General features: G+C 41.7%; 1 protein-coding gene across 1 annotated transcript; it reads right to left on the bottom strand.

Annotated features, from left to right (window-relative positions):
* Positions 1–15,354: 15,354 nt before the first annotated feature.
* Positions 15,355–21,318, bottom strand: LOC135220844 (uncharacterized). The gene is made up of 2 exons (XM_064258404.1): positions 20,670–21,318; positions 15,355–20,550 (listed from the first exon to the last, which is right to left on the bottom strand). The coding sequence occupies exons 1-2, from the start codon at positions 20,859–20,861 to the stop codon at positions 19,621–19,623; spliced, it is 1,122 nt and encodes a 373-aa protein (XP_064114474.1). The 5' UTR covers positions 20,862–21,318; the 3' UTR covers positions 15,355–19,620.
* Between the last annotated feature and the right edge of the window lie 2,686 nt (positions 21,319–24,004).

A 24,004-nucleotide genomic window follows, 5' to 3' on the forward strand; every position in this document is an offset into this window, starting at 1 on the left:
ACATAGGGGATTTTTTTAAGGAATATGAAAGGTATTGTGAGGCAAAGTATGGGGATAACAAGAGAGTCTGGGCACGAGAGTTGGGATTTTTGTTGAATATGTATGGGGTAATGATGAGTGTGGGGAATGTGCCTTACGAGAGTGTGAAAGCCAGGATTGTGGAACAGGCGAAGAGGATAAAGAGTAGTGTTAGATATAGGAGAAAACATGGTTTTGATGAGGTAAGAATGAATGTTGGTGAGTCGTCGTCGATGTATGTGTGCAGGTTGGAAACATTAGCCAGGAAAAAGTTTGGGGATGAAGGGATAAATGAGTGTAAAGAGTTAGTGAGGAAGTTTTTGGCGACTGTGCCTGAGAGTGTGTATGAATTTGTAAGGAGAAAATGCGATGGACAAATGAAAGGTTGTTGTGGAACGACATTTTGGAAATAGTAGAGGATTATGAGTTGGATAGGTGTATGAAAGAGAGTAGAAGTGTTAGTGTTAGGACTGAAGTGGCTGATGTTATACCAGAGTTTAAGAGCTATAGGGAGGCAGTTTTGGAAGGGCCAAGGCGAATGGCAGAGCGAGTGGTTGATAGGAGCATTAGAGCCAGTAACGAAAGTATGGTTCGCCCTAAGAGAGATCGGAGTGCAAGCGTTGGAAGAGTAGGGTCGGTTAGTCGTGAACGAGAGCAGTAGTGTTACAGATGTGGAAAGCTAGGGCACAGGAAGAATGAATGTCGGTGTGCGTTGGGAGCTTGCTTTGGGTGTGGGCAAACAGGGCATTTAGTGAGCGAGTGTAAGAAAGATAGGGATATTAAATGTTACAGGTTTGGGCAAGTAGGGCATATAGCAAGTGGATGTCGAGGTACTCGTGTGACTGAGGTTGGCGGTAATTGTGGGAAGAATGGGCATTATGCTAGGATGTGTAAGGAACAGCGGGCAAAATGTGTTGAATGTGGAATGGAAGGTCATGTGGCAAGTGTGTGTAGGCGAAAGAGGATGAGTCAGGTTGGGAGTTCGGGAAACTAGGTACAAAGGGGATTCAGTTGGGTGGGTCCTCTGGTGTGCGGTCAGTAAGAGTGATGCATGTGCGTGAAGGATTGTTGCATGAAAAAGGGTTTGGAGGAAGAGCTCATGAATGTATGAGTGTAAAAGTGAGGTGCAAAGGGGTGTGTTTGGTTGCTTTGATTGATACTGGGTGCAGTGTCAGTGTTCTTTTTAAGAATGGATGTGACAAGTTGCGGAGTGAGTGTGAAATTAGGAAATGCAAAGGGGAGGTACGAGGAATAGGAAATTTAGGTATGCCTGTGGTGGGAATGTTGCGTGAAAATGTAGAAATCGAAGGGGTAGTGATGGATGAAGGTGACTTTTATGTGATCTAGGGAATGAGTGATAAGTATATGTTGTTAGGGAGTGCCGTTGGTTGCGAAAGAGAGTGTAAAAGTGCAGCGAGAAGTTGGAGAAGTTGTTAGTATGAAAGTTGCGGTGCCCAATAGTCTTGGGATTGTCAAAGGTGACAAGTGTGCATATGTGGTTGAGGGTGTGGATGCGAACAAGTTGGTAAGTGCGAGCGTGCATGTGTACGACGGGATTTTGGATATGGAGAATCCTCGGGTTTTTGTGGCCTCATTGCCTAGTGTTAGGAAAAAGCGAGTGCGGGGTATACATGAAGGTGATTGTGTGGGGTTGTTGTATATGTTGATGGATGTGGATGACGAAAGATATGTTAGGCTGCGGCGGGTGATGATAGGTAGCATGAAAGAAAGTGATGAGTGGAAGTATGATGAGTTGAGAGAAAGAATTGAGGTGGATGAAAATGTTGGTGATGACGAGAGGGAGCGGTTGATGCAGATGTTGTGGGATAGGCGGGGTGACGAGGATTTCAGGGGATCTAAGCTTCCAGAGTTCAAGATAGTTTTGAATGACGATACCCCCATATATCAGCGTCCCCGACACTTTTCTGCGCCTATTGCCCGAGAGTTTGAGGAACAGTGTGAGGAACTTGAGAGAGTGGGAGTGATCGAGAGGAGCGAGTGCGCTTGGAATAGTCCCATAGTCCCAGTATGCAAGACAGATGGGAGTTTGAGGATGTGTGGATTACAGGAAGGTGAATGAAGTGACTGTGAAGGAGCGATTCCCGGTGAATGTGGTGTCTGATTGTGTTTATAAGATGCATGGGATGAGAGTGTTCACAAAGTTGGATTTGGTGAGGGGCTATTACCAGATGCCTCTTGAGGAAGGAAACAGGCATGTTACGGCTTTTTCGAGTGGTAGCTGCCACTATCAATTCAAGAGGTTAAGTTTTGGATTGGCTAATGCGCCTGCTGCCTTCCAGAGGGCGATGAATGTAGTTTTGGCTGGTTTTGATAGAAGGAAGGTGACTGTGTTTATAGATGGCATTTTGATTGCAAGTGAGACTGTTGAGGAGAATGTGGAACTGCTTGAGAAGGTATTAGAACGGTTGGAAGAGGTTGGAGTGAAAGTGAAGCTGGAGAAGTGTACGTGGTTGGCTGGGGAAGTGGAATTTCTGGGTCATAAGGTGAGTGCGAGTGGTGTAAGAAAGAGTGAAAAGTTTGTGGAAAAAGTAAAGGAGTTTCTATGTCCCTGGACCGTGCGGGAGTTAAAGGGTTTTTGGGTTTGAATGAGTTTGGGAGGAAGTTTGTTAGGGATTGTTCGGGTATAGGGAAGCCATTGACTGAATGGACCGGGAAGAAAAATTGTACTAAGCTGAGGTGGGATGAGCGAATGGTGGGAGCATTTGAGAGATTGAAAGAGGAGGCTGCTAGGGATGTCACCTTGGCTTTTCCAGACTATAGTGAGGATGCCAGTTAGCTAGAGTTGTATGCTGATGCTAGTAAGTTAGTATGGGAGGATGCTTGGTGCAGATGCAAGGTTGAGAAGGAGCTTGCGGCTATAAGGTTTTGTGTGAAGGCGTTGAAAGTGTTTTTGTATGGGGTAAAATTTGTCATAAGGACAGATCATCGGCCGTTAGTTTATATGATCAGGAAGGAAAGTGTGAATGCTAGGATTGCGAGGACAATTGAGGATTTGAGTGAGTTTGATTTTAGCTTTGAATATGTGCCGGGGAGTAAAAATGTGATTGCTGATACGATGTCTAGGATGCATGGTAAGGACAGTGGTGTTGTGAAAATAAGTGACTGGATCCGAATATGTGACCTTGTGAGGGGTTGATTGTAAAAGTAAAAGAGAGGTTTGAAGGGAAATAACATGTGTGAATGTTTGTTTTCAGCATTGAAAAACTTGGAAGGTAAGGGTCTGGTTGAAGAGGTACCCAGTAGTGTGAATGAGTTGCGAGTGAAGTTGATGAGTGATGTGCAGAAGGAAGTGGCATATGCGGAGGAACAGGGTGGGCAAGGAGAAATGTTGCATGAATTGTTGTCAGCAGTAGGCGAGTTGCTTGGAATAAAAGTGTTGTATTTTGGATGGGACAGACCGGTCGAGTATCGAGGAAGGGTGAGTACAGGTAATGAACGTGGGGTTTTGATGATTCAGTGCGGGGAACGTGGTTGTAATTGGTTAGTTACAAAAAGGGACTGTGAAGGGGATCAGAGTCAGAATTGTGGAAATGGGGAATTAACTGAGGATGAATGTGATGAGGAGGATTGTGATGTGGATAACCAGGTGGACGTGGTAGTGAATGTGTGTATGCATGGGACTCGAGGGAAAATGGTGACGTTTGTCCAAGTAAATGATAGTGAGTACTGTAGTTTGGTTGACACAGGGGCACAAGTTTCCTTGGTGAGTGGGTCAGTGGTGAGTGAACTTGAGAGATGTGATTGGGAAGTGAAAAGGCAGTCTACAAGTGTGAGAATACATGGATTAGGACAAGGAAGTGTTTTGGTATGGGAAGAGGTATGGTTAAAGGTTAGGTTGGGAGATCTTGAAGTAATGCATAACTTTATAGTTTTAAGGGAAAATGATATGCCATCTTGCTTTTTAATAGGGATAGATTTTTTGAAGATCCACGATATAGACGTAGATATAGGAAATGGAATTCTTAGAAAGGGGGGCAGACAAGTAACTAGGATTCAAGATGGTAATGTATTTGTAGCAAACTTTGTGGGTATGATTGATATTGCTAGGAGTGAGAATGATCTGTTGAGTGAGGAAGAGATTGAGGAAATGCAAAATGAGTGCCTGGAGGTAAGTGTGTTGCGACAATGTGTTTTGGGAGGAGTGCGTGTGGAAGACTGGCCATGTGAGTTGGATGTATATAAGAGGGTTGCTAAACGTTTTGTGGTGTGCAAAAACATAAGTGTACTTTTTGCATCAGGGAGTGAGCTGTGAGTGTGTTTGTTGGTGCATGATCGGTTTGGGCATATGAGGAAAAATAAGTTGTGGGAATGCATGAGAGAGAGATTGTATGCTCCTGGGTTGAATAAGATTTGTGTGGATGTGGCTGTCACGTGTGAAGACTGTCAGAGAGGAAAGTATCAGTGTGTGCATGCAAGTCCACCTGTGTTGCGATTGCAGATGAAAGAGCCGTTTGAAATGCTTGTGATTGTGTTACTTTGCCTAGGACTGCGAGAGGACATGTGGGGATGATTGTGATGGTGGATCACATGAGTAAATTTGCCTATGTGGTTCCCATCAAAGATAAGAGGAGTGAAACTGTTGCAAAAATGGTGGGTCAAGTGATGTTGCCCATGTGTGTGTGTGTGTAAGCCGGCAAAAATGCTGAGTGATAATGGACCTGAGTTTGTGGGATGGGAATTTGAAGAAATGTTGAAGGAATGGGGGTATTGTGCATGTGTATTCTACTCCGTACATGCCCCGTGCAAATGGGTTGGCTGAAAGGACTGTTAGGACGATGACTGAGATTTTGCGAATGATGGGTAAGAGCGACAGGGATTGGGATATGTATGTAGGACGTGCAGTTTGGGTATATAACGCCACACTGCAGAAGAGTATAGGTATGTCTCCTTGTAAATATGTGTTGAATTTTGAAAGGATTGTCAGACCGCAGTTGGGTCTGTCAGAAGGTGATCGGGATTTGTGGAAGAAAGCGAGTGAAAGGTTTGAAAGTTTTAAGATTAGGGATAAGGTGTTGAAAGAGGTGGTTGAGATGGGAAGAATGAATGTGAATAAAGTAAGGGAGAAATTTGAAGGGCCTTTTGAGATTTTGGAAGTGGGACCGAGTGGATTGAGTTATGTTTTGGGGAAATTGCGAGCAGGTGGGGAATGGATGAGGTTAGGGCACACCATAACCAGCTCCGTAAGTGGAGGGAAGTACCACAGTATGTTCGGGAGAATGCAATGAGTGAGTGGTTGAGGGTGAATAAGTATGAGCCGACTGTCGGTGAACAAATTGGTCTGGGAGATCGACAGTTGGTGCTGGTTGAGTATGGAAGAAAACGGAAGAGTGTGGAGCTACGGATGACTTTGAGGGAATGAATGATACTTGAGTGTATGTGGGTTTGAGTTGACAGGGACAAATAAGACTTCAATGAGAAGGAAACTGAGCAGTGAGGAGGTAGTTGATAGGATGGATAAGTCTTTGCGGGAGTTTGACAGAAGTATGGATGAACTGAGTGGATTGGTGGCCGAAACAGGGGAGATGTTGGAACCAGAGTTAGAAGACATCGGTGAAGCAGTGAATGGAATTTTGGAGGATGGTGGTGAGGGAGATGAATGGGAGTTTGAATGTAAGTGGTTTAGAAGAAGTGAATGGCTATGTAACTGAAGGAGTGTATGATGGTCCTCAAACAAGATCCAGGGGGCCTGCATCTATGCATCCTTGGGTGTTGCGAAAGGCAATTTAGTGTGGATGCTGTGAGTGTAAGGAGACATTGTCAAATGTAATGGGGGAGGTAATATGGAGGAGTAATGATAGTTTATATTTGACAACGTCTCCAAAGGTTGTGTGTGTGAGAGAGAGAGATTGGTGGAAGAATGAATGGGAGTGGTTAAATGGCAGTCAGAAGCATGTCTGTTGTGGCGCTCTGTAGTAAGTCAGGGGAAAGTCTGTTACGAGAGTCGGAAGGAGCAAGGCAGTTAGTGAATTCGCAGAGTTGGTTTGGCAGCATTTGTCCGTTGGTTGTTAGCCCTTAAACGCCGAATGGATGTATTAAACTGTCGAGTCAAAATGTCTCCCGTATGCCGAATGGACGTACCATACGTCGACTTAAAAATTTTTTTTTTTAAATTCGCGGAAAAATACTTATAGGCCTACCAGCCGAAAACTTTTGAATCACGCGCCTTGGGGGATGCTGGGAGTTCACGGATCGAGGTGTTGTTTTGTTTACAATCGTTACGCAAGCGCGAATTTCTTTCTTGCCGCACTAAAAAGTATCTGTGACACATCTCGGAAATTATTTAGTCACTTTGACATAATTTTTGTACCATTTTAAATTAGCCGTTACATGGAGTATTATATTTGAAAATGTGCGCATTTTTATGTAGAATACAACAACAAAATACTCATGATTGTAGCTTTTATCAGTTTTGAGATATTTTTTATGTAAATAACGATAAGTGCCAAAATTTCAACCTTTGGTCAACTTTGACTCTATCGAAATGGTCAAAAAACGCAATTGTAAGCTAAAACTCTTATATTTTAGTAATATTCAATCATTTACCTTAATTTTGCAACTAATTGAAAGTCTCTAGCACAATATTTCGATTTATGGTGAATTTATGAAAAAACTTTTTCCTTACGTCCGTGCGGTAACTCTTCCGAAAAAAATCATAAATGCGATTAGTGGTAATGTTTGCACCATTTTAAAATTAGCCGTTACATAAAGTTTTATATATGGAAATGTGCGCAATTTCATGCACAATACAAACTAAAAACAACCCATGTTTGTAGCTTTTATCAAATTTTGAAATCATTTTCATTTATAAAAAATGATAAGTGACAAATTTTCAACCTTCAGTCAACTTTGACTCTACCGAAATGGTCGAAAAATGCAATTGTAAGCTAAAACGCTTATATTCTAGTAATATTCAAGCATTTACCTTCATTTTGCAACAAATTGGAAATCTCTAGCACAATATTTCGATTTATGGTGAATTTATGAAAAAATAACATTTTCTTTACGTCCGCGCTGTAACTCTTCCGAAAAAATCATACGTGCGATTGTGGTAATGTTTGCACCATTTTAAATTAGCCGTTACATAAAGTTTTATATATGAAAATGTGCGCAATTTCATGTAGAATACAACAAAAAATAATTGAAGGTTGTAGCTTTTCTCATTTTTGAAATATTTGCATATAAATCACGATATATAGAAAAAAACCACATTCGGTCAAATTTGACTACGAAATGGTCGAAAAACGTAATTGTAAGCTAAAACTCTTACAGTCTAGTAATATTCAGTCATTTATCTTCATCTTGAAACAAATTAGAAGTCTAGCACAATATTTAGATTTATGGTGAATTTAAATAAAAAAACTTTCCTTCTCTCCGCACGCGGATTCTCCGCCACAAATCTCCGAAATGCGTACGTCCCATTCTCGAAATATTTGCTCCGTTTCATATTAGGCATTTCATAGAGTTTTATATATGAAAATGTGTGCAATTTCATGTAGAATAAAACGAAAAATATTTGAAGGTTGTAGCTTTTCTTATTTCCGAAATAATTGCATATAAAAAATATATATATAAAAAAATCGACATTCGGTCAACTTTAACTCATCAGATATGGTCGAAAACTGCCTTTGTAAGCTAATACTCTTACAGTATAGTAATATTCAATCATTTGTCTTCATTTTGAAAGAAATTGGAAGTCTCTAGGACAATATTTAGATTTATGGTGAATTTTTGAAAAAAATATTTGTTTACGTCCGCGCGTTACGAATTCATGCATTATTTTGTGATAATATTTTCTCTGTGTTGCTTTTATTGTTTTACAATGTGTTATATACCAAAATAATCGCAATTTAGTGTACATTAACCGTTTTGCGCACAGCGCGATTTGAATACAATTATATATGAAATTTCATTTTTGCGCTATCATATATCGCATTATTTATATATGATAATGATAATTTTTTTCATTTTTGATGGTTGCATACTAAACTTCAGCCAATGGCAAAAAAAAGGAGCCAAAAATGAACTCTTAATCTTGAAAATTAAGCACGCTGTGATTTTTTAAAAAAAATATTTTTTCTGCTTCCGCGCTCACTTTGAAACACCTCCGGCACACGGGAGACATTTTTTTTTTTTACCGCTTCGGTGTTTAAGGGTTAGTTGATTTTGTGGTATTTGATTGATTTTGGTGTTGTAAGGTTGTTGTGCGTGTGTCTGTCTGGTTTTGGTGAAGTTTAAGAGGTTGGGGTGCATTTTCGGTGTCTGTGAGTGGTGGTTGGGGCAGTGTTGGTTTTGGCGGGTTGTTGTGCTTCTGTAAGTCGTGTGGTTGTCGTGTTCTTTGGGGCTGTTGGTGTTCGTCTGCAGTGATTTGTTGGGTTATTGAGTTGTTGTGGGGTTGTGTGTCACAGGTGGTTGGGTTGTGTTTGGTTGTCGGCGGTGGTTGTGTGTCGGTTAGCCTATAGTCTATCCAGCGGACAGCACAGCCTAGCCTATCTGGAGCCAGAGGTGAGTACCTGTTTGTGTTTTTTTTGTTCTGTTTGTGGGTATGGGTCAATTATCCTGCTGTATTTTGTAGTGTCAAGAGGAAAGTGTGATTGAGGGTGGGTTTGGTAGCCAGACAGATTAAGTTTATGTGGGGGAGATTTGCTGCTTTCTCATAAGCTTGTGATCCCGCCACAGTTCCAAGGCCATCTACTGCCCGCTACTGCTACAACTAGCGTCCCCTCCGACATTCCTGAAAAATAGCACCCTAGCTTGCAGCAATGGTTTTGATTTTTAGGATATAGTTCCGCCACTGGAGGATCTGATTTCGTCCTCTCTTACAGACCCCTTTGGCGCTCAAGGCCTCCTCTTTGTCGAACCTTAGGGTCTGGGTGGGGGATTATGGGAGGAACGTTGCCGCTGGATGCCCCTATGTGCTGTTGGAGGAGATGTGTTCTCTCCTTTATTCAAACGCAAGGACGTCGGCAGCAGTAGCCAGGAAAGTGGCGGCCTTTATCATCGAGAGGATCTCAACCTGCACCGCACAGCTGGCATGAGATCGGCAGACCTCATGCCCACACGGTTGTTGGAGAACGGCTGTGCACCCCAACTCCAGACAGCGTACTATCTGTAAGTTGGAATTGATACATGAGTATCGTCAAAATAGTTCCGCCGGAGTTAATTCCGGCGGTATGTGTACACTTAGACTAGTTCTACTAAAACCAGCTAAAGGTAAACATCAACTATTCAATAAAATTTTACTTAACATTAAAGCTCTGAATGTCTCCGCCTGCTCCGGAATCCATAATCTCGTTATCGCAATAGCTATGACTGGCGGAGTTGGCCTGATACGAGCAGAACAGGGAAACAAGGCAAAACCTAAGCCTGAGTCTGATCGCACCAGAGTAGATAGCAATTCCAAGTCAATTGGAAACGCATTCTCTAAGCCTAGTTCCGCCCCCACCGGAGTGGGGAAGCAGTGATAATACCAGAGAAATATGGAAAACAGAGCGGCGGGAACAGCGGTACTAAGAACTCCGGTGTATAACATCCTGGTGAATGTGCTGGTAGACCACACCTCGCCGGAATAAACACAGGCCCGGAGACATACCAACAGAGACTACATAATCTTCTAATCCTTAACCTCCTCTGACTAATCCCTCAGAACAGTGCTCGACGCTCCAGCTGCTGTTCATCGGTAGGATTACTTGGTCAGCGAGCTAACGAAGCACTGCCGGAACAAGTCCAGAACGGAAGGAAGAGCCCGGAGGAGAAAGGTAAACTAGTAATCGCCTGGCAACAGCAACCGGTCAGGTGATTACCACCCTCCGAGAAGCCATGAAATAGCTTACTACTAAAGGGGCAGAAGACAGCAGGCCAACTGACACATTAAAGGAGGTAACGGCCAAGGCTATACTTTACAAAATTTATTGATAAGGAATTATTGGAAGTACCGACGAATAAAGGTAAGCCCATCTACGAGCCTAGCCTAACCCTCCAAAATCGGGTACCCCGATCTGGTCAGGTAGCCTAGGATTGGCACCTACTAGTTCATCATGAAAGAGGACACTCTAGAGCCTAACCTAACCCTCCAAAATTGAATATATCAACCTGGTCAGGTAAGATAGGCCTAGCACCTACATTACGTAACAAGAGAGGAACTCTCTAGTAATGGATCACCCTTCAAAACTAATATGTCAGTCTAGTCAGGTTAGCCAGGACTGGTACCAACTATGGGTAGCGAGAAGTACTCTCAACCTGCCTAGCCTACCTTCCAAAACCTAGCCTACATCTGGTCGGGTAGGCTAGGGTAGGTAGATATTCGTGTAGGACTTCCAAACCCCATCAAAATACAGTTAGCAATATAATAATATAATATAATAAAATAAGTAATACCACATACACTACATGCATGAGCACCGCGAATGAATGAAGGTTTCCTTTACCTCCCAAAACTAAAATGGCGTATTGCTAGGCTAGCCTAGGTCACCTCAAACACAATACTCGCACAAGACGTAGGATTGAAAAAAAAATTAAAAATCACCGCACTCTCGTGAGTGAACCAAATCGCTCCTGAAGGACTGATTATAAATGAGGGAAACCCCCTAAAGAGGCTAAATAATGTAATGGTTCAAACCGTGATACACCAACCTATCAGGAGCGAAATGTTGATTTCACGACAACAGTAACTTATACTGTGATGGGCAAAAAAGGTGAACATAAAATATAAGCGCAATAAAAAGTTGAGATGACTAAGTACGCGGTCTACAATGCATCCAAAAAGGCCGACTCGGGAACAACGATACGCTCGGCTCCCATGCCAACGCTTCATTATTAAACAACACCATACTTGATGCATAGTTGCCTAACCGCGTTGAAAGTCAACAAATAATATACTCAACTTAGATGAAGATGCTTCTTGAAGGTCTGAAGACATGATGACTTCCAAAAATCACAAAATACCTTGCAGCAAAATCAAACGTGTCAATGCTTCGAGTGCTATTGAAGGAATGGCTTCTTGGCAGAGGCAGTAGTAGTAGCGAGCGGAAGGTAGCCGTTGTAACGGCACCTCTGCAGAGGGGGATTTTGAGAGAGGAGAGATCTATTTGGTGAAGTATCTGTGATAGTGGCTTCCACTCGCCCCTGATGCTATACCAACACCCTTTGAGGGTGAGCGAGCCAGAGGTAGTAACTCTGGCATTCCATATGGCTTTTTCTCTGGTATATTTAGCATTTATTTATACCTAGAAATGAGTGCTATAGGAACATTTCACTGGGCGACACAGGTCGAGCCCAGAAAATATTAATTTATTTATATGATAAATTTATTTATATGATAACTTAAAAGTGGCGTATGGTTGCTGTAGAGTTTACAAATTGTAGTCTGGAATTCCAACGTTTCAAACAGTATCAAGCGCCTCAGTGGCGTGGTTGGTATGGTGTTTGCGTCCCACCTCGGTGGTCGCGGGTTCGATTCTCGGCCATTCCATCGAGGAGTGAGAGATAGTATGTATTTCTGGTGATAGAAGTTCACTCTTGACGTGGTTCAGATGTCACGTAAAGCCATTGGTCCCGTTGCTGAATAACCACTGGTTCCATGCAACGTAAAAACACCATACAAACAAACAAACAGTATCTTCGGTTCATTTTCAAGGAAGGGTGAGCTTGAACTGATTGGAATGGGGTCGTTTGGCGGTATAAGGCGGCAGACCACCTTCGCCTCCGCCTCTTGGAGACCCTACACATCGGGAAGGAGAGACCCAGCCTCAACACCACTCAAGAGACTTCGCTCCTCCCGATGGTGGCGCGTAGGGTGCCGCCCACCAGCACCCCGGAGCCAACCGAACAGACCAATCAGGTGGTGCCCCCAATCTACCAGCAATGACCTTTCCAATACTAACCCCCCAGTCTCCAGCGTCTGCACGTGAAGATCAGTGTGAGCATCCCCCTCTGGAAGATGGCTTGACTCAGGGACTTAAGCCCCTATTCAGCCAATGAAAACTCAGCCCTCACCAGACAAAGCACCTGGGACACAATAAATACCACCGAACAACCCCATTCCAATCAGTTCAAGCTCACCCTTCCTTGAAAATGAACTGAAGATACGGTTGGAAACGGAATTCCAGACTACAATTTGTAAACTCTACGGCGACCATATGCCACTTTTAGTTATCATATAAATAAATTAATATTTTTTTTATAAGACATTTCTTAACCAGAATATGAACATTGGCCAGCTATTAGCAAATATCAGTCCTGATAAGAAGAAAATAATAAGAAAAATTGAAAAGACCATCTATAAAATCAATTCCACTGATGGATGGAATAGTAATAATAATAATAATAAAAATAATATCCTTTATTTCAGCTCGGGCCATATACATGGAATATACAAAATACAGACAGTAACATGCACAAAATACACAATCTAAATACATGAGATAACATGATAAAAAAGAATAAATTACAATATCCACACAATTGCAGAAGTACAGTCCAACCTCTTAAATCCGGAGACCTTGGGACCAGGCCACTGCTGGACCACAGAAAATCCTGGAATATAGAATACACTGAGGTAGCCAACTACTTGGCTTGGCTACATTCTGAGACTGCTTTTTCTCATTTTATTACTCATATATTTTAACTTCATCATTTTATAACTTTATGCTGGATAATTTTCTTTAAAATAGTGTACTTTAACACATTTAGCCTACATTCCCGAGTTAGCCTACCCAATCGTAAGTCTAACTACAGTACTAAACTTTTCAGAATCTGCACATTATCAGTGACTTTCATATCCAAAATTTCATATCTTCATAATTAATGGTATTGGTTTCTAAGTTTAATTTTATTGTAGAGGATAGAGATGAAAAAATAATGAATGAATATCACCGATCACTGTGCATTTGAATGTTGCTATTGCAGTCAAAACGTAAACAAAGCTCAACGCCATTTATTGAGGAAAATGAACACTAAACTATTCGCTAATGAAATAAAGATTTTCTAGCATGGATTAAGATTTATGCTTGCATTTCTTACCTCTAGCATCATATAATCTCATGGGTGGCATGTCGATAAGGTAAATACACAATTACATGAAAGAAATTATCAAAACTATCTCTCAAGCACACACACAGCAAGGAATTCATGCTTGACAAAGGTCTCATTCTTTTGATTAAAAGTTTGGCTTGGTTGAGCCTTCTCAAGTAGAATATTTAAAATTATATACTTATTCTTCTGAGGTAAATATAAAAAATATTTACATTACTAATAACTATTTTCATACAAATAAAGATTATATGGCATAATTTTTGCTGCCGTGAAGTTGTAAACAATATGTGGCACATCCCTGGTGGTGGCGGAACAAACTAATGGCGGCTGATTTAAAATCAAGCTGAACCAGGGAGTTTCCGGACCATAGAATGCTGGTTTTAAGAGGTTCATCTACAGTGTATAAGATAGTAATCATAATACTGGTACGTAATAACAGTTATAATAATGGAGTTATAATAGTTAGTGCACAAATTATATCATTTAAATTCTAGCTAGAAACCTTAGGTTGTTACAGTAGTCAGGTCCAGAGGGCTAAATAAGACAATTGAAATGTAGAAAAACTTTAACTTGATAATATTCACAGTAAAAATGAAAATGTAAAATATCAGCAATAACAGTAACTGTATAAATATAATAATATTGACAGATTCTGTAGAGGACACCTTGCCAATACAGAGATGAAGTCATTTAGGGAACAAACGCCTCATTTTCCCATTCTTTCCTTCAATTTAGATCTTCGTCTTACTTCACTCCTTAGGATGCTTTGTATAAGTGAATTGCTGTTGTCTCTCACTCAGGTTATCAGACTGGACATTGTTTGCCTTATAATGAATGATTTTTAAGTTGTCCAGGCAGTTTTCTGTGAACATCTATGTAGTGGAGTGGTAGCGAGGAGTGTTTGTGAGGTGTCTCAAAATGTCATTGTGCACAACAGTGATAGTTTCTTGCTGGACGAGTGGTTTTTGCACTCTGCTGCCAATCCGGTGGTCTGAAGTTTGAATCCCGGCTCGGCCAACATGGAATCAGAGGAATTTATTTTTGGTGATAGAAATTCATTTCTTGATATAGTGTGGTTCGGATCCCATAATAACCTGTAGGTCCCGTTGCTAGGTGACAAATTGGTTCCTAGCCACGTAATAATATCTAATCCTTCGGGCCAGCCCTAGGAGAGCTGTTAATCAGCTCAGTGGTATGGTAAAACTAAGGTGTACTTAACTTTAACAACAGTGATACATCTCAATAGTCTTGGGTATAGTTCGTCCTGAGGGAAAACCCATAAATACTGTAGCAGAATGAGCGGGAGAGCAGCAGTTTCACGTCTCAATGACAGAACGCAAACCTTGCAATCATATTGCCAGTTGCTTATAGTTTATGACGCCTCTTTTCAATGTCAGTCATATCTTCTAGGTCATCTGTGATAGTGTGACCCAAATACAGAAAAGGGATTTTGACAGAGGAAAAATCTATTTCTGGGCGAGAGACCTGTGCCGCCAAGTGAAATGCTCCTTATAGCATCATTTCTAAGGTATAAAACTGCTATATATACCAGAGAAAAAAGCTGCATGGAATGCCAGGCATATGCCCAGCTCGCTCACCCATATAGGGTGTCGGTATAGTAACTGGGGCGTGAAAAACCACATTTCTTGTCCCACTAACCTTACTACCAATTCTTCCTCTATTAGATCAAATAATTACCCCAACTAAAGACTTAACGGAATTATCCTTTATAAGAATAATTCAAGAAACTCAATCAACTCAAATACTCTTAAGTAACATATATAATCCCACAACAGCAGCATTAACAGGAATAGTAATTTTATACTTACTCCTAACCCTTATTGTAGTAGTCAAACTTACATCAACTTTCTCAGGACCCTTACGAACATCCTAATGACAGCACCTCTACGAAAATCACACCCACTATTTAAAATTGCCAACGGGGCCCTAGGAGATAACTAATTGGTAAGAGGTCTCTTACCAATTAGTTATCTCCTCTCCCAACATCCCCTGTTACTACGAGGTGCCGTTCTACATCCCGCTACTGCCTGCCACTACTACAACCACCCATGAGTTCCCAAACATTCCTTATAGCATCCCAAGCTTGGACCAGTCTCGGGTGAGGAAAGTATAAGGGTGGGTTCACTGGGCGGCACAGGTCTCTCGCCCAGAAATAGATTTTTCCTCTGTCAAAATCCCTTTTCTGGGCCCAACCTGTGCCGCTCCGTGAAATAGTAACAGAATTGGTCCCATAGCTTGTAATTAATTATCTGAAAAGGACTGAAATAAAAAACAGGATATATAAACAAGGATGTTTAATACTATATCAAACTTACAAATCTAATATAAACTGATAGAAAATTTAATAAGTTATTGAAAACTTATTCAGGAAAAACATCTCCAAAACAAGTAAACTAAGGTGTCTACTACTAGCCCTTTATACAGAATAAATTTATATACCACTATGGTACCAAAAAAATTAAGGTTCCAAAAGTTTTTTGGAAACATACCAAAAAAGATATTACAATATATCTTAAAACTATTCAATTACATTAAATAAACTAAATGTTCAGTACAAGAACAGGTAAATATATTACAGGTGAGTACCAAGGCTAAGGCAGGGACAATAAATGAGGCAGGTAGGGGAGAAAGACAGGTAAGGAATATAAAAGAATTAAACTTCTTAAGATGGTTCTGATATATCAGGAGGAACTACATTTCCTGCTGCCACTGTTGCAAACTTTAGGGCTTCCAAGGATTTTAAGTAATGACGTTTAAATACTAATGGTGATTTCCAACCTGTATACTTTTTTAAATCTTCAAAATTCATATGGTGAAAATAATTAACTGATGTGGCTACTGCTCGAATATCATGAGCATGTGGAATTGATTCTGGGTTAGCTTGTTTGATAAAATAAAGTATCTGCAGTCTAATTCCTTTCAAGGAAATGGTTCCTCCATTTTCTCTAATAAATAAAGGGCCTGAAGACTTATTGGAAGTTCTGTTCAGATAAGCTTTCAAAGTGTTAACTGGACATAAGGATGGATCCTGTGGAAGTGGGACAATCTTCCACGGTGACCATCGGTTCTGTGGATCCTCATTCTTTGCTAAAAATCTCTTGTCCGGAAAGATTTGTACTTCTCCAGATGCGAGAAAATCAATATGATTCGGTTCTCTAGATAATGCTGAAAGTTCAGATATTCTGGCTCCAGATGCTAAACTTACCAAAAATAAAGTCTTTCTAAACAGTGTTATGTATGAACATGAGTCATTATTAGTCTCAGAGGCCAGTTTAAGAATGTCATTTAAAAACCAGGAAACTGTGTGGGGGCGGGTTACTGGTTTTAGTCTGGCACAAGCTTTTGGGATTGATGAAAAATATGAATCTGTAAGATTAATATTAAAACCAATCTGAAATATTTTCTTCAAAGCAGACGTAATTGTTGTAATTGTATTAGCTGCTAGTCCTGTTTCAAACAGGGTCCTAAAAAAGGTAACTGCTAGGTTCCGAGTCATTGCTCTAACCTTAGAGTCTCTTAAAAACTTTGCCAGTTTTCTTACAGCCGAATCATATTGACGAAGGGTTGATTCTCTTTTATCTGACTCTAGAAACAAGGTATTTAGAGGATCAATGTCAGCATCTCTTTGTGCTGCAAATTTCATAAAGTCCATAAGTTAGGGCACTCCGAATTCTTGAGGAAGCTAACACACTGCGAGTTTGTACTACTTGTGTCAACTTGGGGCTGGGAATCCGCCGAGGGAGGAGTCCCAGTTCTACCACCAGAGGAAACCAATTGCTCCTGGGCCAATTGGGGGCTACCAGAGCTATTTGACCTTTGAAAGTCCTGAGCTTGTCCAGAACTTTCATTAACATGTTTATCGGAGGGAACAGATAAATTCTTTGCCAGGTGTTCCAGTCTATAGACATGGCGTCCATGGCATAGGCCAGAGGGTCCAGGTTGGGAGCAACATAACATTTTAGTTTGTTGTTGGATTCCGTGGTGATTAGGTCCACTTGAAGGTTCGGAATCTGTTGACAAATCCAATTGAATGAATCTTTGTCCAATGACCATTCCGACTCCAGCGGAGTTGTCCTCGAAAGTGCGTCTGCTACCACATTTCTCACTCCTGCCAGGTGCACAGCTGACAGGTGCCATTGGTTCCTTGTTGCAATCGAAAAGATTGCTATCATCACATGATTTATGTGACTTGACTTGGATCCCCCTCTGTTTAAACAATGGACTATTACTTCGTTGTCCAGAATTAATCTGATTTGTTGTTTCTTTGCCGGGGCTAGTTTCTTTAGAGTTAAGAACACTGCCATGGCCTCCAATATGTTGATGTGGAGTTGACGAAACGTTACTGACCACAAACCTTGGACTTTTTCGTATTGGGAGTAGCCTCCCCAACCGCTTAGAGAGGCGTCTGTATGTATTACTAACGCTGGTGGTGGAAATCGTAGGGGAATCGATTTTGCCAGATTCTTGACATTGGTCCAAGGTTGAAGTCTTTTCTTCAGTATTGGTGGGATTAGAGAGATTTTGTCTCGTTTCCTCTTGTTCGCCTTGGATCGCCGTACTCGATTTATATCTTTCAGTTTTGCCTTCAGTAATGTGTCTGTTACTGATGCAAACTGAAGTGAGCCTAGAATCCTTTCTTGCTTTCTCCTGGACGTTAATTTGTCCTTGAGAAAACTTTTCGTTTTCTTTGCTGTTTCTTTCCTCTTTGTTGAGGGAAGAGATAGTCCGTGTGTGATTAGGTTCCATTGCAGTCCTAACCATTGGAAACGTGCTGCCGGTTTATTTTGAATCCTAAGTGTTCCAAAAATTTTATGACCTTGTTTGTCGCCTTTAGGCATTCCTCTACATTGCTGGCCCATATAAGCCAATCGTCTAGATAGGCCACTAACTGTATTCCTTGAGTTCTCAGCTCTTGGACTACTGTCTCCGCCAGCTTCGTAAATATCCTGGGCGCTATACTGAGTCCAAATGGCATCACCTTGAATGAGTATGCCCTTCTGCCTAGTTTGAATCCTAGGAAGGGACGAAAATGCCTTGCTATCGGAACATGATAGTAAGCGTCTGTAAGATCTATAGAGGTGGTGACATATGGAACTTGTCGCATTGAATGTATGTATTCAGATGTGACAAGTCTAGAATTACCCTTCTTTGGTCTGAGTCTTTCTTTGGAACGCTGAACAAGCGTCCTTGAAATTTCAAAGATTTTACTTATCTTACTGCATTCTTTTGCAGAAGATCTTTGGTGTATAGGTCTAGTTCTGCCGTTGGAGCTTGATGAAAACTGGTTAGTGGAGGGGGCCCTTTTATCCAACTCCTCCCCAGACCCTTGGATATTATGCTGAAAGCCCACTTGCTGAATTTCCAACAGCTTCGAAAATTGTACAGCCTTCCCCCTACCTGGGAGGTCTCACTGGTTTGAAGAGGGTCTGTTTCCCCGGTTCCCTCGGGATCCCCTGCCTCTTGTTGAAGCCCTTCCGCCTCGATGGCGAAAGTTTCCTCTGGCCTTGTGTTTCAAAGGTAGGGTTAAAAGCCGGAGAAGGTGTAAAGGCAGTAGTAGCTTGTTGTTGAGGTGGTTGACCCACCCAAACATATTGTTGCTGGGGCTGGGATTTAGAAGTAGAAGGCTGATTCACTTGAGGCACGGGAATCGTCTGAACTACAGCTTGAGTCTGTGGAGCCTGGAATGACTGGAACTTCCTAAACCTCTTCCTGCCTTTTGCCTGATTCCCGGATTGCTCAAATTTTCGTTTGGGCATCAGGCCCCAACGTACTTTGAGACTGATTGACTCTAGCTGCCTCTCCTAGGACACTGTTGACAATGTCCTCCGGGAATAGATCTGGACCCCAAAGTGAAGCTTTAATAAGCTTATATGGTTCGTGCCTAATTGTTGCCTCTGAAAGAACATGCTTTCTGCAATTGCGGCGGGCCACAGCAAAGTCATATGCGTCACTCTGGAGTGTGAGAAGGAGAGACTTAGTGAGGATTTTGAATAATGGCTCCTCTGGATATACTAGCGAAGCCATTTCCGCCATTGTAGCTGAGTTGATGGACCTACTTAATCGAGTACGTGCATCATACTCGATCCTGACTAAGGAGTCCGGAAGCCTAGGAAGCTTATCACTAAACTGTGTAGAAGCACAGTCAGTGTTCAGTTTCCCTGTGGTGAAAGTGGCTTGTGCATCAACCCAACATTCTTGATCTCCTGGGAAAAGCAACGAAGTCAACTCCGTCTCTCTTAGCTGTGGCATGGGTTTGTCCTCCATAGCCGCTTGAAGAGCAAGGTCAACCACTTTTGTAGTGCAAGGGGTTGGTGTTTGACCCTCTACCACGAACATTGTGTATGAGCTCTTATGGGGGGACAACATTGTGTTAACACACTCCCATTCGTTAAGTGTCCGGACCCATGGGGACTGAGCTTGTTCCTTCGGGTAGATCATCGTCTCTTTCGGGATCTTATCCAGTCTTACGAGCGCCTCTTCCATCGGCATGCGTATCCCGGGAAGGGAAATTGCAATCCCGGCGGGTAGAACTCAAAAGTCGTCTACGGGCCGGGTTCCACATCCTTCCAGGGTTAACATGCCATCCACGAATGGGGCATGTAAAGCCAACCGCCACGGATTGCTCTTTACGAACGATGGAAGTTTTGAGGCGTCCGGAATCACAAACTGCTGTTGTTGTGGCAGTCCGGTTCTTAGGAGGTTTTCGATCATATTCTCCTGGTTTTGCAGTCTCTGGGCAAAAGTGTCCATAGACTGCAATCGATCCGCAATGGTTCCAATCTGGGATTGGACCATATTACCCATCCTCTCCATCAAGAGATTAGAGAAGGCTACTGGATCGAAGGGAGGTTCCGAAGTCTTAGATTTCGAGCTTCTTGCTCTTGACCCGTGTTGTAGGGGAGTAGCTGCTACCGGGATCTCCGATGATTTGGAAGCCGATAATGACTTGGTAAGTCTGGGTAACCTAGATGGTTTACTTGGCTTCGGTAAGGCCTTCCTCAAGTGTTTGATCTTAGGGGCTACTGAGCCTGGTTTGTCCCCAACCATGGTCTTTGCAGTAAACCCCTGAAAAGAAGTTTGGGAAGAAGTCAAAGATGGTGCCGGACTAAGAACAGGGATCTTAGACCGTACGCTACCTGCCACACTTACCTCCCTACCTTGTTCGTTGGTATCCAGAACCATGGGCTCTATGTCCAGACTGATCGCTGCCACATCCTCTAATACCCCTTCCCCCAATCCCTCAAGATCTTCCGGTAAGGACTGCGTATCTTCTCTAATTTTGGCAATGATGGGTGCTGCCACTTCCTTGGGTACCGCTGCCGACATCTTGGCATTCGGGTAGAGGAGGTTACATATTTCCTCCGACAAAATGTAAGGCTTCTTGGCCTTAACATTGCGGCCGAATCCGCCAACCCAGATCTTGAGGGTCGAAAGAGATGTATTCTTGACAGCCTGAGGGGTCTGAAAAAGAAGCATCCATTAGGATTATCACTTTCTTAATACTAAAGAAGAGTGTTTTGTTCACTTTTATGTAAACCATATATTATAAGTAGCAACAAAATATCTAACGGAGTACTCACCGAGTCCGTGGTTATATCAGCAACAAGCCCATAGCAGATCTCACACGCATCTGGGTGCCAAACAACAAGGTCGTCTACTTGCACAGCACAAGGTGCATGAGACCTACAGACCTCATGCCCGCACGCTCGTTGAAGTACAGCAGCACAAGCCGTCATCTGACAACGTACCACCTGTAAAGTAAATTGATACATGAGTATCGAAAGTTTATAGTATATACCGGAAACTCCGGTTTACTTATAGTAAGCTTACATTATAAAATATATAGTCAAAGTAGACGTCTGTATATTATAACTAAGTCTTAACATATACGTCCTGGTCATTTAGTATATAAACCTTTCCACTCTGTTTTGTAGATATTACCCTAGAAATTATAGGGAATATAATTGAAAGCTATGGCGGATCTAACTTTGTACCAGTCCGCCTGCTCCGGAAAACTAACTCCACTATGAAAATTGTTTTCAAACATTTGTATCGCCACCGAGGTAGACGTACAACGGTACAGAAAGGTACTGAGCGGCAGACATCAGGTACGAGCTTGTCCGCCTGCTCCGGAAAATTCCGTATGACTGATTATATCGATAACAGGGATACCTGGTCGAAATGTATCCTCGTTGTGCGTAGTAAAATAGTTATAATAATCAGAATATTTATAAGATATTGTAGGCTACGTCCGTACTCCTCTTCTGGGATCGACCAGCGTCATTTTCTTTTGTGTAAGCATAGCCTACGTTATCAGAACAGGGTGGGATACCTGAACCTGATCAATACACCGAGATATTAGTGTGTCAAACTATTCCGGTTGTGCCGGAACTAAGAAAAATAACGTGGCGGAAACCCTGAAGGGGGAACTAAGTATAAATCCAAGTGCTCCATCCGGCTCGTCCGGAGGCCAATCGAAACTAGCTAGGAGAGAGCTACTTGTCCCAACTCGTGGTATGAAAACATCCATAGACTTATTCCGCCGCTCCCGTAATAGGCTATAGCGAAAGCCTCATAGTATCCTATGGTTATCGTGCGGTGATAGGTACCCCCCCAAAGAGGGTACTAGGAGAGGGAGCGGCTAAGCGAACTGGCTCGTCGCGATAAAGTGGACACTATGACCGGTCAGGTGGGACAACCCCCTGAATCAACATGGATCCACGTGAACAAGACAAAAGGAAGTACGTAGCCTAACTCTAACTAAATGACCAAAATCAATCTAGGTAAAATACGTAGATAGGTAATAGTGGCAAACGTCAAATAACACATAATAATAAGCGAAACAAAAAGTGAGCTGAGCGAATAGCCTAGGCCTCCAAAATCGGGTAAGATACAGACCTGGTCGGGTAGGCTAAATCACTCTTAAGAATATCTCTACACAATCGGGTAATTTGCCGATCTAAGAGGTAAAGATAAACCACACTTATAAATATCATATGTATAAACAAGGGGGACTCCCTTAAGTAGGCTATGACCCGAAGATGTGTTGCTCGGTCGGGTAGCCTAGCGTAAGCCAAAATCACCTAAATATCTAATACACGCGTAAATATCGTATAAAAAGAAGTGAAAGTGCATATATTGCCATATGTCTAGGACAAAATATGACCGCAATTAGTATGAGGAACTAATTGCTAGTCGGCATGTAAACAAAAGCTCCACGAAAGTAGCGACATCAAAATGGCTGACTGGGTTCGGATTCGTCCGACCTTCCGATCAAAGCTAATATTTCTCATAGGAAATAAATACATCAAAGAAATCGCAACTTCCGTGCATAGCACAAATAATAGTAGTACTCAACTTAGTAGAAGCTTCCAAGAGGTCCGACATCATGAAATAATAGCACAATACACAACAAAATAAAAAACGCGTGTACTTTGTATGATGCTATGATAAGGAATGTTTGGGAACGCATGGGTGGTTGTAGTAGTGGCGGGCAGTAGCGGGATGTAGAACGGCACCTCGTAGTAACGGGGAATGTTGGGAGAGGAGATAACTAATTGGTAAGAGACCTCTGATAGTGGTTTTTCACGCCCCAGTTACTATACTGACACCCTATATGGGTGAGCGAGCTGGGCATATGCCTGGCATTCCATGCAGCTTTTTTCTCTGGTATATATAGCAGTTTTATACCTTAGAAATGATGCTATAAGGAGCGGCACAGGTTGAGCCCAGAAATTCGTGCATGAATTCTAGCCGATTATTTTCGAGGAAATTTTGTGGTTCTGCAATTTGCTTAAGCGATCTTGGTACAGGCGGTTACGACGGGGGTTCCGTTCTTGAGACGCGTCGTAAGCCGGAACATCGGCCAAAATCCTAAGAAAACCTTACTTTTAATGCTTTGGGTGCATTAAAAACTATGTAAACTGCATTCTTATGGCATTTTTCATCAAAAAAAACCTTCAAATATTGATTATTTTGCATTTTTGGTGTCATATTTCATCTCCCAGATGAGCATTGTAGGTATCGTTACCTTGGAACATGCGTCGTAACCCTGGAAATAACGTCTATTGACAAGCGTCATAACCTCGGAATGTCGTAAGCCGACACCGTCGTAACCCGGGGACTGCCTGTATTATTAATATCATTTCAAATATATAAACATTTCTAATATCATTAGAAATATATAAACAGCCAATAACAGAGAGAGAGAGAGAATGTCTCCTTACGATATCAAAAAGACAAAAGATTGAAATGAACTTCTACTATAGGCAACACTTCTAACCCTCCCATAAATGCATATATCTTTTCCAGAGAAGAGAGAAAGAGAAGGCTGAACAAGTATCTATTTGTCTGTCTATCAATTCTTTTGCTAAGAGAGAGATAAAAGAAGGAAGAAATAGAAACACCAAATTTACCTTAAATTATTATCATATTACTGTATTAATCTTAAGAGATTGTATTATCCCTTAAACGCCGAAGCAGTATTTTAAAAATCGTCTCCCGTATGCCGGCGGTGTTCGCAAGTGAGCGCTGAAGCGGAAAAAATGTTTTTTTCAAAAAATCATAGCATGCTTAGTTTTCAATATTAAGAGTTCATTTGTGGCTCCTTTTTTTGTCATTGCCTGAAGTTTAGTATGCAACCATCAGAAATGAAAAAAATATCATTATAATATATAAATATTGGGATATATGACAGCTCAAAAAAAAATGTCATATATAATTGTATACAAATCGCGCTGTGAGCAAAACGGTTAAAGGTAACGAGTTAATTTTTTGTTGTATTGTACACTAAATTGCGGTCATTTTGGTATACAACACATTGTAAAACAATCAAGGCAACAAAGAGAAAATATTATCACAAAATGATGCATGAATTCGTAAAGCGCGGACATAAAAAAAAGCCGTTTTCAAAAAT

The sequence above is a fragment of the Macrobrachium nipponense genome, chromosome 2 (assembly GCF_015104395.2).
Source record: "Macrobrachium nipponense isolate FS-2020 chromosome 2, ASM1510439v2, whole genome shotgun sequence".
Classification (NCBI taxonomy): Eukaryota; Metazoa; Arthropoda; class Malacostraca; order Decapoda; family Palaemonidae; genus Macrobrachium; species Macrobrachium nipponense.

What these genes read in the sequence shown, in the direction of transcription:
- LOC135220844 (XM_064258404.1), bottom strand. Translation starts at nt 20,861, where the DNA reads ATGTATCAATTTACTTTACAGGTGGTACGTTGTCAGATGACGGCTTGT. An exon ending in CTGATATAACCACGGACTCG is followed by an intron (nt 20,551 to 20,669) that starts GTGAGTACTCCG and finishes CTTCTTTTTCAG; the next exon opens with ACCCCTCAGGCTGTCAAGAA.